At 50.3% G+C, this 12,841-nt stretch overlaps 2 protein-coding genes across 4 annotated transcripts in view; both read right to left on the bottom strand.

Moving 5' to 3' along the window:
• PITPNB (phosphatidylinositol transfer protein beta) overlaps positions 1-173 on the bottom strand; it is an 18,031-nt gene extending 17,858 nt beyond the window's left edge. For both annotated transcript variants that reach the window (XM_042034851.1, XM_042034850.1), the window contains exon 1: positions 111-173. In XM_042034851.1, the coding sequence (XP_041890785.1) occupies positions 111-130 (20 nt within the window). In that variant the 5' untranslated portion in view covers positions 131-173. The remainder of the gene's footprint in view (positions 1-110) is intronic.
• Positions 174-2,741: 2,568 nt separating this feature from the next.
• Positions 2,742-12,841, bottom strand: part of TTC28 (tetratricopeptide repeat domain 28) — a 112,521-nt gene continuing 102,421 nt past the window's right edge. The window contains exons 19-23 of one of the 2 annotated variants that reach the window (XM_042034945.1): positions 12,408-12,484; positions 10,308-10,331; positions 9,367-9,496; positions 8,731-8,838; positions 2,742-8,248 (exon numbers count right to left, since the gene is read on the bottom strand). In XM_042034945.1, the coding sequence (XP_041890879.1) occupies positions 6,627-8,248; positions 8,731-8,838; positions 9,367-9,496; positions 10,308-10,331; positions 12,408-12,484 (1,961 nt within the window). In that variant the 3' untranslated portion in view covers positions 2,742-6,626. The remainder of the gene's footprint in view (positions 8,249-8,730; positions 8,839-9,366; positions 9,497-10,307; positions 10,332-12,407; positions 12,485-12,841) is intronic. The other variant, XM_042034946.1, reaches the window with a different exon arrangement.

The following is a 12,841-nucleotide window of genomic DNA, read 5'->3' as shown; positions in this document are numbered from 1 at the left end:
CGGCGGCGGTCGCTGTAGCGATGCCGGCGGCCGCGATAGCGGCGGCCCCGGTGCCGGGCGGCCCCGGCGCCCTCCCCCCGCCCCGGGCGGTCCCCGCCGCCCCCACTCACAACTCCTTGATCAGCACCATCTTCCCGCCGCTCCGCGCACGCGCCGCTCCCGAGCCAGGCCCCGCCCCCGCCGCTCGGCCAATCGCGCTCGCGCCTCGCCCGGAGGCGCGCACGCGCTGGACGCAGCCAATCCGAGGGCGCGCAGCTCCCGCGAGCGCACACCTCACCTGTCAACGGCCAATCAAAACGCGCCGCCGGTGCGCATCGCCAGCTCGTGGTTGCCGGCGTAGTGACGTCATCGCCCGGCGCCGCACGCGGGGGGCCGGCGGGGGGCCCGGGGCAGCGGGGAGGGAGGGCGGGGCCGGGCTGGGCCGCGCTGCCGGCGGTACCGAGCACCGAGCGCGGCCCTGCACGGCAGCGGCACGGGCCTTACGCACCGCCCAGCGGGCGGGGAACGGCCCGTGCCGGACACCGCAGTTTGCCCGCTCGGCGGTGTCGGGCCCTCACTGACCGGCGCCGCTGCCGAATGGGGTCACCCCAGCGCCTTCCCAGCGTGTGGGAAGTGAGAAGCTGCAGTGCTGATGAATTTCGGGGAGCCCGGGTCCCTGCCTTGGGTCCCGCTGTCCCCCACGGCCTTTCCCCGCTCTCACACCGAGCACCGGGTGCGGCACCGTCGCTGCCATCACCATCGCTCTGCCGGACACTGCCTCTGCCTCTGTCACGCGGGGGGAAGCTAAAATTCCTTTTTGCAATCTGTTGCGAGCAAAATCCTTTACCCGCGGGTCCCTGTTAACTCTGGAGTGCCCCTGTACTGCCACGCAAATGAAACCACACCGAAGCTGTAGCGGACTCGGTTTCCGCGGCCAATGCCGCCCTCTTGTGAGAATTTCTGTTCGCCTCCCTCGCAGTCACAAGAAGGACGACAGGAATAAGTAACGACCACACAAGGTACGGCCATGCTGGGGCTTCGACCTTCAGCTGGCATTAAAAAATACAAAATGAAAGGAGTCTGCAGGTCTAAAAGCTCAGCAACATTGAAAGAAGACTGAAATCAGCCCCAAGTAGAGCCCTTCCAGGCTGTGAGGAACACCGCTCCTGGAGGAGAGGAATTCCAGCAGTACCTCGGTGCTGGGGCAGTGACACCAGCCAGTTGGCAGGGACAAGTTCTCCCGAGGCTCCTGGTTGAGGGGCAGGAGGATGGGACCACCCAAGGCATGTTCTGTGTGTTGAATTTGGCTTTATCCTGGTTTCCATAGCGATTTAAGTTATCCTGTGGCAAAATGTTGCCCTAAGAACAAAGCAGCCAGGGAACATACTTCCACTTTGAGGTTCTTAAAAATTGTAATTCAGGTAAAACTACAGGATTTACTTAAAATAATGTATTCTAAATATATTGATTTGCTTTCTAGTTCCTGAACATTAGCTTTCATTTTTTCCCCATTTTCCACAGCCATGCAGGCTTTTGCTTTCCCTCTGTTGGAAATGCACATACAAACGTAAAACCAGGTAAACTGCCAAGAAAAAAACAACCACAAGCTCCACACTTGTGTTCCCATGGCACATCCTTTTCCCCAGAGGTGACTTGTGACCCTCTCTGCAGCCCCCTGGCTCCCCTTTCCTGGAGAAGCCATCCCCCGCATTTCCTTTGCCAGGAGCCAGAGCTAATGAGACGTTTACACAAAGGAGAGCAGAAATCCAGATAAAATTCAGTGTTGCCAAACACTCCTCCCCCACACCAATGGCTGTAAGGAAAACCCTCGGCAGGCTCTTCCTATGGACACATATTTCCATGGAAGTCCTTGAACGGTGACTCAGGCCTGTACTGGCTCTGGCCGTGAGGCACAGCAGTGATCAGGGCCGTGCTGGGGCACAGTGGGAGGGGGTTGTAAATCTCTGTTTCCCCAAGCATTCAGGGTTTTCCTTTATTTGGTTTTTTAAAACGCTGGCAGCGTGCAGTCCCTGCTGCTGCTCCTTCCCCATATGGACAACACTTGTCTCGTGTGTGCTCACCCCAAACCCTCTGTCTACAGCTGCATCCTGCCACACACACGACACCATCACCGAGTAGCCACATCCCGCTGACTCCAGACCCGGGACACACAAACCACTTGAGCCCAGCTCCACCACAGCCCCACTCGTGGAGGGAATGCTTCCCCAGGAGCTGCTCCTCAGGGCAGGGCTCCAGCCCAGCCTCAGCCTGTGGCAGAACCAGCACTGCCAGTGGCTCCTGGCTGCTCCCAGAGGCTGAGTGTGCCAAGGTCCTGTGGCCCCACTACAGCTTTGTGTGTTTAGTTTCATGTGTCTCCAGCACTTCCCCTAAGTACAAGGGCGCCTTTCACATGGGGACAGAAGGAAGGTTTAACTCATCAAGTTCCAGCTGGTGTTGGTATGGGGAGAGTGTCTCCTCCCTTTAGCACTGGCTTCTCCCACCGGAGGGAGCTGGGTGAACCTCAGAGCTCCACCCAGCCCTGCGTGTCCTTTTGCTGCTGACTACGAGAGAGATTCGAGGAAATACTGCTTCTCCCACCACCTGTCAGGAAAAGGAAAAGCAATTTCCAGTGAGCACTAGTAACAGGAAGACTACACTGCACAAGAAGGGGAGGAAAGTTCCAGAGGGAGCTGGGCGTCGGCAGAGAGCAGTGAGCCAACAAACACCCTTCCCCAACATCCTTCCAGATCAAGAGACTGAGGCACTGAGAGAACTCATGCTTTAATAGACACGGAAATCACAAAGAAGAAAGGCCAAATGCCTTAGCAATTTCAATAAAAATATGAAAATCTTTTTACATGGTAAATTTCATAATATAAAAAGTTTAATGCTGTCTGGAAACAGAGTTTTAATTTACAAAGAAAGTCCATAGAGGCCAAACATGGCTAACACTGCACATAGGGAGAGCGAGTGCTGAAGGGCTGCTGCTGGGAAGCCTCTGCTGACCATCCTCTCTGGGTCACTGTCTCCAGCGCTCTTCTGCAGCTGAGGGGACGAGTGTCCACACACCCGTGCAGCCCTGCTGGGCAGCATGGCAATGCAATGAACCCGAAACTGCTCAAACCCTTTATCACCATCCAGCTGAAACTACCAGTGCTTCCTGACAGATTCACAGACATCTCTGTGCCCCTGGATCTGTTCTGCAACTTGGAAGAGATGTTCACAGAACGAGCTTGCCCTAATGAAAGAAAATATGGCCTAGAGTGATATGCGTGGGTGTAGCACCCCCTCAATGTTTTTTTCCTTGTTTCGGTAAGGTATGATTAAAGAGAAGGAAAACCAATTATCAGGCCAGAGGTACAGGCTAACCAACAAAATCAAATTAAACTAGATTTTGATCACAGGGGTTGTTTACTGTTCCCATTTAGCTGGAGCTAAAGACAGTCAATAAAAAAATCTGAAATCTCACACAGTAAAACGTACAGGGCAAAACCAAAACATTCTATGGCCCTGGGGAATGGTTGCATGTGGCAGGTTTAATGTGAAAGTGGTTAATACCTAATTGTTATTGCTCACTGTATTACGCAGTGTTGTCACTTGTACCATGCACAAATACAACAACGACAAATGCATTAAACCCACAGAAGGAATTCTAACAGCAAATGGAAAACGTGTGATTTTCATTTCCTGAATTTCTCCACATATTGGGCAAACCTGATAAAACTCTTTTCCTCACAAAGGGGTTGTTTCTCATTCAGGAGGTGGAGGAGTGAGGGACAAGGTGTGCAGTGTCTCCCAGCCACGAGTAAGCATGCATTTCATGGCTCCCGGCAAGCCAATGGAAGTGACCTGTGCCAAGTCAACGGAGACCTATTTCCCAAAAGACTTGTTCTAGTGACACTCACCTTCCATATTTATACAACATCAAATTCCCAAATACTGAACTTTCTCTACATCCAAACCCTTCCCTGCTTCTAATGCTCCCCCCTCCTTAAAAACAACAACAGAAGAACCACTTCCCCGCACCCCCCACCCCGATTTAGCTCTGTCTGAAAGCTTTAAGCCAGCATGAAACCTGCTGGAGCACAGAAATGGGTTGTAACAAAATGGCAGCATAGAATTTCTACAGGTTAAAAGATCCTTTAGTTATGGAAGTAAACTACAACAAAGAGGCTTATTTCTGGCATGTTATGCAGCACTACAGGGAGTATTTGCTGTTGCTATAAACAAAAAGCTGCCCACTTCCATCCTGGGTGTTCCTGGGATGTCGTTTCAAGAAGTTTATGCTGGTTAGAAACAGAGCAGGTCACACGTAGTCTCTCAGCAGTCCTGTGACCACAGCAAGTGGCATGATCAACAGCATCACTGTCTCCACAAGGGGCAGATGCTGTGCTGACTCATTTTGGCCCACTAGTCTAATTTTTCCTGCCAAATGACACAAAGGTGATGTTTAGCACCAAACCATCACAGGAAGATGTCATGTACAGACAAATAACTTGCACCATAATGAGTTGAACAGATTGACTCAACTGTTCTGCTACATTGTGTATGAGTAGGTAACTACTCTTTCTCTCTGCACTGAAAACTTTGGTGATCCCCCCTCGTTAGCTGGCTGTTAACAACCCAGCCCAATATCCTTTGCCTTTAGTGCTTGTGTTCATTTCTTGCAACAATAAAAAGGAAAACATTCTCCAGAAACCAGCAGATTCCAGAATATTCTCACAGCAAGCATCTGATTATGCTGTGAGCTGAGCCTAAGCAATTTCATGTTTCCATATCAGAACTGAATTCTCTGCCCTGCTATCATGCTTCTCCTCCAAGATCCCTAAGAAAATCTCCAAGTATCAGATCCGTGTTTGCAACAAGAGCATCCAGCCATGCTAAGTACACAATTCTCTGCATCATCAACATACCTCTGGTACGTCCACAGAGCCACCTGCACTCTCCATTCAGCTGCAAGGCTGGAAGTTGACTTAAGATCCAGCTAAAACTCAGGGCCTAATGTATTCAGCCTCACAACACCTCTGTGAGGTAGGTAGGTAAGTATTACTATCCCCATTTAGATAGAAAGGGAAGACGAGGCACGGAGAGGTGAAGTGATTAGCCTTCAGTCACTCAGCCAATCCTGGGAGTGCAGAATAGACACCAAAAGCCTTGGTGATCCAGTGCTCTGACTTCATAGCCCATGGCCTGTGAATACCTTGCGTGGATCTGAGCTCACGTGGCGGGGCTGATGCTGCCGCACGCCCACGGCTTCAGCGCATGTAAACGATCACTGGGATCCTGATCACATCACTGCATTGCACAGCCGCTTAGAAACCATCTCCAGCCTGACCCCTAACTCCTAAACCCCACCTAGCCTAGGGAAGCTGACTGTACACATCACCCTGGGGGTGCTCTTGGTCCCCTTTCCTCCACACGTCAGAGGGCACTCGGGTTCTGCATCCAGCCCCTCTGCTTGCTGCCTCGCGTTCTGGCTCCAGCTGCACCAACAGCTGCTTCCACTGGTACACCTGCTCCAAAGGAAACTTGTTTCCACAACTGCTCCGAAGGAAACCTGCCTCCACAGCAGGGAAAAGGTTTGCAGACCTGCCTGCACTGAGCCCTGGCAATGATTTAGCAGGATCAAGGAGGGATTTTTTTGGTCAGGTGATGTCTGAATCACACACACTGATGTCACATTCTTGCCTGTCATGGAACTGCAAAATAACGTTCTGAGCTGCAGCATCTGTGATCCTTTTCTGTGCCCACTGAGCCGACAGAGACTTAAGTACTGCCCAAATACTTTCAGGATAAAAAGTTCACCTTCACAATGTGGTGTGCCAGAGAGACCAGAGCCCTCAACAAAACCAGAACTTGTCTCTCTGACACACACTCACTACCTCACACTCAGGCTCACCTGGTTTGTTAGGCCCCAAACATTTCCTTTGAGCAGACCAACCAGCAAAATCTCATCTGAGGGGTTTCCATCCAGAAAAGTTACCTGAGATGCATATTTTAGAATGGGGCACCTCTCTCCTCTTGTCTTTGTTTCACCAGCCTCTAAATGATGCAACAGAACTGCCAGATCCTGCTGCTATGGAGTTTTACTGACAGCAGTTTCTGGTTTGGCCAACCTGGCAGAGGTATCTAGAGGCATGTGGTCTTCTCCTCTGTCAGCCTTTGAAAGCAGTCCAGTAAATGGCTCATCTTTCTCCAGGCAGAGACTTGTACATATGTTCTTTGTGGTACACAGGAATGCTCTGCCTCCTCTCCCTTTCCTCTCCAACCCCTGATATGTATAATTTCTGTATAAAAAGCCAGCTGTAAAACTTCTGGTTAAGAAATACAAGGAGGTGGCTTAAAAGCCAGTATTTAATGAACAGACAACCAGATGCTTTGCACCTGCTGCTGCAAATACTGAATACTACAAAGAACCTGTTATAAGGTGAGTCTGGCCAAGGTTCTGATAAGGGAAACAAAAACCCATGTGTGTGAGGCCGTGTGCCCCCACAGTGACAGCAGGCCAGCCTGTCCCATCCCTGGGCACTGCCAGCTGAGGGCATGACCACGGCTGCTTAGCTACTGGTTCTGTTTTTGTAAAGGCAAGTGGGCAGAAGCAAATACTTTAACAAGACTGTAAGTCATCAGCTGGTACTTGGGACATTTCAACATTTGGAGGAAGGGAAAAATCTTCCTGGTGACAAAAATTTATACCCATTACCAGCTGGCAGTCTCAGGGGACGCACGGCTCCCAGAGTATTGCCAGGTGAGGAATGAGCTGATGTCATGGCATTTGTGGTTTCAGGGCGTCTGTGTCCATTTGGAGGGATCTTCTGTGGCGAAGCAGCAAGGTGTTGCCCAATAGACAGGTCCTTCAGTTCCAGCTTCTCTGCACTTTCTTCTTTGCTGTGCCGTGGAGATAAATTGAGCAAGCTGAGGACATCTTTCTTAGAAGTCATTGTTCCAGGAGCTCCTCGGAGAATCTTTATTGGGCCAGTGGAGTGGTGGGGAGTGCTTTGCCAGAACATCTTTAAGTTGTGAATCGCTTGCACTTTCTCATCGATGGCAGCCAATTTTAATTTGTCTATGTCTGGGGCATCAGCTGGGCTTGAGCGAGCAGAACCAGCTGAGGAATAAGAAAGAGCAGGAGATGGAGTGCTGCCACCAGGAGACTGATGCCCTGAGCTGGGAGAGATATTTCTGGGTGATTTAGAAATATGAGCACTATAAGGAGAGCTGGGGTACTTGAGTTTAAAGGGAGGCTGCTCAGTTAGCGACCCATGTGAATCACAACCTGGAGATGGCTGCCCACTGTACTGGCCTGTGCCTTCTCTGTTTGACATCTCCGATGTTGTGGGGCTGTTATAGCCAGAGCTCACCTTCTGAAGGGATGAACTCCTCGTTGGAGGCTTTGGTTTAATTGCAAGAGGTGAAGATTGATTCCTGTGGCTGGAGCTGACGGGCCGGCTGAAGGCGCTGGTCTCCGAGGAGCGGAACGCGGACACGCCGGCCGGGCTGGGAGCCCCATCGTCCGAACTGTTGCTCTTGCTGATCTGGCTGCTGCTTCTCTGAAGACGTTCAACAGCAATGAGGTGACTCTGAGTTTCCTCCAGAATTTTTTGGGCCAACTCTTGCGGATCAAGCTTTGGATTACTGTCCTCCTGGGATTTGACGGTGCTGTCAGTCTCAGTGCTAGACTGGTCAGATTCCCCAGTATCAGAACTTGCAAGTTTCCCAACTTTTTGGAAAGGTGAATTTGGGCTGGGGATGAGAGTCATTTTAACAGGAGAATTTGGAGTACTTATGCTCCCTTTGGAGTTGACGGACACTTTAATGCCTCCATTCTGACTAGTTTTGGGCTGTTTGTGATCAGGGGAAAACCCTGGTTTTGTGTTTTCTTGGTAATTGGCCAAAGGCTCGTTGCTGATTATAGAGAAACCTTCATACTCTTCCTCATCTTTGCTGGCTGCAGTGGCTTGTGGTGACAGTTGGCTCTGAGCTGCAGACCTGTGTGGATAGATATTCTTGGGCCTCTCATAATCGTGGCGTCCTCTGGGTCCTGCCCCATCCAGCATGTTTTCTGGCTTGGAAACAAAGCTCATGGAAGAAGCAATGGAGCTCAGGCTGTACACAGAAATGGCATCTGAGGCAATGCCTTCTGGACAGGTAGGAGAGAATGGAGGGTTTTGATACTGGGGTACAGGGTTGGAAACAGACTGAGCAGAAGCCAGTGACTCCAGTGATGAGGAACTGTCCAGGCTAAGGCGCTTGGGCAGCTCTGTAGAATCTAAAAAAGAAAAGACAATAGTATGTACAAACATGCCCCGAGATACAACATAAAAATCAAATAAAACCAGGTAACATTCTATCAGAATGAAGAGAAAATGCTACAAAGCATGCCCTCAGGCCCTATGCTACCACAGAACAACCAACTACTACTTAGGTAAGGAAAAAGAAGTGCACAGCCCAGGCAAGAACCTCTGTCCATGAATCCTAGATGGAAGTTGTCAGCTCATTATCATTTTATATCTCAAAACCAAGAATGAGTTATATGTCCTCCAGCTGCTGGACTCTAACTCCAGCTTCTGCTCAGACGAGTCTTTCCCATACAAAACCAACATTTGCTCCAGTGTCTGATCACATTTGGTCTGTGTGACACGGGTGCGATGTGTGACCTCTGCAAAGGTGCGAGTGTGAGATTTCAGCGGAAGCCATTCTGATCAAATCATTAGATGACACAAGAGCAAAAACTACTCTAAGCAGCTTTACCAAAAAGTGCCAGCAAGGATTGTAGAGCAAAGTGCATGGTCCTCCTGGTAGCTTGTTTCCCAGTTTTCAGAATGACCTCCTCTTGGCCAACTTCACAAAGGTCAAAACCTGTAGTGGGACATGGAACAGAAAATCACAGCTCACAGGAAGACCCTCTGTCTCAAGTAAAAGCAATCTCATTTATAACACAGAACAGAGAGGTATGACAGCCTGCAGCACCCGTGGAAGGATGACGACACCTCTCAGTGCAGTTTGTTGTCTGTTATTTATTACTGTTTAGCACACCTTCTCCAGGTGTTGGGAGCTTTGGTGGTGCTGGACTGGGAACACAGACACTCATTAACAAATCACTCCTGTCAACACTTCCTTAGCTGCAAATTATCTGGAGTTGTCGTGGAATGATATACCAAACACATCTCAGGGGACAGGGTTCTACATGCCAAACCATTTACTATTAATTCCACGTTTTCTCACAGAAATGGAGCTGAAGAGCACAGTCCTTGGAATTTGGCAAATGCAGGCTGGGCTGCAGGAGGCAGAAAAAAGTGAAGCTATGAGTTTCATCACTGCTTCAAGCCCCCACATGAGACACCAACAGTGGGTTTAGAGAGACAACAGGAAGAAGTGTTTTCCTACCTAGAGCTGCCAGAAACTCATGACAGCCAGGCAGCCTCCAGAGCTGGACACTGATGGAGACCTGGATTGGTGCAGAGGGGAAATCTTGCTCCTTCTCGCCTGCCTGAAGTTGAACCAGGACTTGATGCAGCTGAAGACAGCAATACAAACATTAGCCATTCCTTACAAGTCACATCACTGCTTCTCTTACAGCCACAGATAAGGCAACGCCATTTCCCTGGACACCCTTTCCCTGGACACCCAGTTCAGCTGCTGCTCCTGAACAGAGCAGTGAGATGGGAAGGTCTGGGAAGAAGGACAGTTCAGGGACAGCAACGTCAGACAGACTGGAACAGCAGCAAAGGCAGGGACAGACCAGGGGTGAGGGCTGGGGGGTGGCCAGTGGAAACTGAGCAAGAAGGAAGCACAGCAGGAACATCTGTGAAGGTAAAGAAAAGGAAAGAGATACTCTGGGGCTGCTCACAGTAATATACCAAAGCCCATTCCATGACTGAGCCATACTCCTTATACAAATCCTAAGAAACTCATTAACTGGGCAGAACAAGTCATATGAAACCATGGAAGACTTTCCTAATATCTCCACGGCCTCCAGGAAAGAAGTTTCTCAACTGTGCCCAAGGGACAGGAGTAGCAAAAGCTAGAGAGAAAATGTGTTTATGAAGATCTGACACAAATTAAGATGCCAGGATCCCGTGTAATTCACCAACACAGCCAGGGGAGCAATGATGGAAAGCCATTAATCAGGGGCCAGCTAACCTCAGGACCACCCATCTCTCACAACCCACAAAAGCTTACACAGGCCTTTTTCCACAGTAGCTCTGTGGAGCAAATCCCAGGCCTGAGAGCGGGTGCAGACACGTTGCAGCACAGGGCATGGGTCTGCAGTGACCCCGGCACGTCACCCTGCACCGCAGTGTCATCCCCGTGCACATCATACTCACCATTCCCACCACATTTTTAACAGCCTTCGGGCAGCAGGTAACAAGGAAGGAAAAGAGGAGAAAAGAACATGGGTTACTCTGTGCTGCAAAGTGCCTGTGCTGAGGAACCTTGCAGGGACACATCTGTGTGGGAACCAGCACCCTGACCGCAAGATGCTCTGTCCAGAGAAAGAAGGGAGCAATGGGAACGGCCTGAGCTGTGAATCCAACAGCACGGGAACAGGCAGCTGGAATCTGGGAGTGCCCAGCTCATGACAGCTCAGACACTTAGCAGGCAGACACTCAGGCCAACCCACACTCTGGCAGGAGGCTGAACATAAAACAGCCCTTCTCTTGTTTCCTCTGGGACACAGTACTGGCGCTCAATGCAGTCAGCAATCCCTAACTTTTCCTTGCACATGCAGTAGTCTCAAGTTCTCTCTTTTGTGGCTCCTGCCTTCTCTTTTACACTCAAAATAAGCATTTTCTGTCCAGTGCAGCTGCTCAGGCTCCCACCTTGCTGCTTCACTAATGCCAAGAGCACCTGCTCCCCTATGATGCCGGTCACCCACTTGGGAAAACCAACGAGCAGCACCCACTGACCGAAATGTCTGACATCCTGCTTCTGTCTGGAACAAAGTCTGCTTTCCTCTGGGACAGGCAGAGCCCCAGCTGCTCACACCGTGACTGCCGAGAGGCAGGAGAGGAAAAAAGCAATAACCACAGAGGAGGGGAGAGCTGAGCTGAAAACCAACATGGAACAGGATAGACTGGTGCAAAAGGGAATTCTGCCAGGGGTCTGGGCTATGGAAGAACATCTGCAAACCCAGTGCAATATCCCTGCCAGTATTTACTCTATGGGGCAGTGAGGAAAGGGTGAGCGTGTCTTTTGTTACTTGTGCACAGCCAGCTGAATGTTTTTCCTTGGATAATTTAATTATCTGAGGCAGGGCAGCAATCATGAAGCCACCTCATTAGCACTCCAAGGCATTTTGAGCCATGGGAATGCTGTCCTCTCCTCCTCACACCTCTCAGAGCTGGCCTCCCTTGGGTGGCCATTAGGGAGATAACCCCACAGTTAACCACACACATCTCAGGCACTGATGAGAGCCAAGGCAAGAGGCAAACGCCACCAAGGACACTGGTCACCAAGGTCATTGGAAATATCTCATACTCTGCTGCAGATCCTAACAGGATCCTAACAGGAACCCTTTCCTTGGAGCAGACTCATCCTAGCGGGCTGCCAGAGCCACTCAGTGGGTAACAGAGAAGCTGGGGCTCTTGTCTGGCTTTTTGTGCAGACTCCATGTGACCGAAGGAAAGGCAGCCCAACACCACACAGAGCCAGTCCCAGCTCCCCACCACAGTATTGCCTGGAATGCTTCTGCATGGGGAAAGGGGAAAGACAGTGAGATATTGGCCCATTCCCTGTGTGTGTGTCCATGTACTAAAGCAGGCAAGTGATGAAGAGAAACCTCATTACAGGAGCACTCAGGACAGTAAGAACCATGGAATGGAAAGCAGCCAGGCTGGTGGCGCAGAGAAAGGTCAGGTTAGGCCAGGCATGCTCCAGAGACTGGGGAGAGGGAAGAGTGTGAAGGAGGTTGAGGGGAGCAGGGAGAAGTCCCATCACCATAGATAGCACTGCCCTTCTCCTAAAGACCAGAAATCCTTTCTGCAGAGCTGTGAGCACACACAGGAGCAGCACAGGCTCAGTGAGTTTTCTGACAGACCTTGCGTTGTCCAAAGTCAGCCATACCTTGGGACTTCAGTAAATACAGCAGACAAAGAGCAGCCAACGTGGGCCCTAGGCAGCATGGCCAAACAGCAATTAGGGGCCTGTTACTCAATTTGCCCACACTGCTGTAGGGATCATCCTTTCACTTGTCACTGAACGGGGAGTCCCAGGGCCACGCAGCCCAGTAACCCACCTGCATGTTTTCCTTCTGGACACACACTTTCATTCACACAAACAGGCAAGTTCAGAATTTCAACCTTCAAGTCTCCTAGCAAGCTCTGGGTTGATAAACCAGGGCATCAACCGTTCTGTGTATTTCTGAATTTACTGACCTGGGAAGAGCCATTTGGAACCTGGTACTGGAGGAAAACCTCCCAACTCACCCTGTTGATAAGCTGCTCTCCTGTTTCTGAAGCTGTGATAAGTTTACAAAGTGCCTGAAGTGCAGGGTTAGGCAAACCTGAAAAACATCAGCAGAAACATCTGTATCTGTTTCTTGACTGCAAGAAATGCAACAAACCTGAACAGAACACACACTCGGCTAATTCCTAAAACCTCTCCCCCACATCACTGGACAGCTCTGGAAGCAGCAGCAATTTCCAGAAAGCAAAAGGTCTTCCCACTTTGCATCTGATGACAGGTTTCCTGACTGAGAGCTGGGAGAGAGGAACAGTCACATCATGCTTACTTGACCCAGTAGCAAATGATTCTCATCTGTGACAAAATTTTCAGTTAACATTTACTTTTAGAACTTCTTCCCAGTCCAATACATTGATTTCATTGACGTAAAACATCCCTGTTTCACATGCTGACATCA

This window comes from Corvus kubaryi, unplaced genomic scaffold, assembly GCF_017639235.1.
Source record: "Corvus kubaryi isolate FWS band 111438036 unplaced genomic scaffold, C.kubaryi_AGA036_p1.0 37382, whole genome shotgun sequence".
In the NCBI taxonomy this organism is placed as follows: Eukaryota; Metazoa; Chordata; class Aves; order Passeriformes; family Corvidae; genus Corvus; species Corvus kubaryi.
This window is presented reverse-complemented; position numbering and strand designations above follow the sequence as displayed.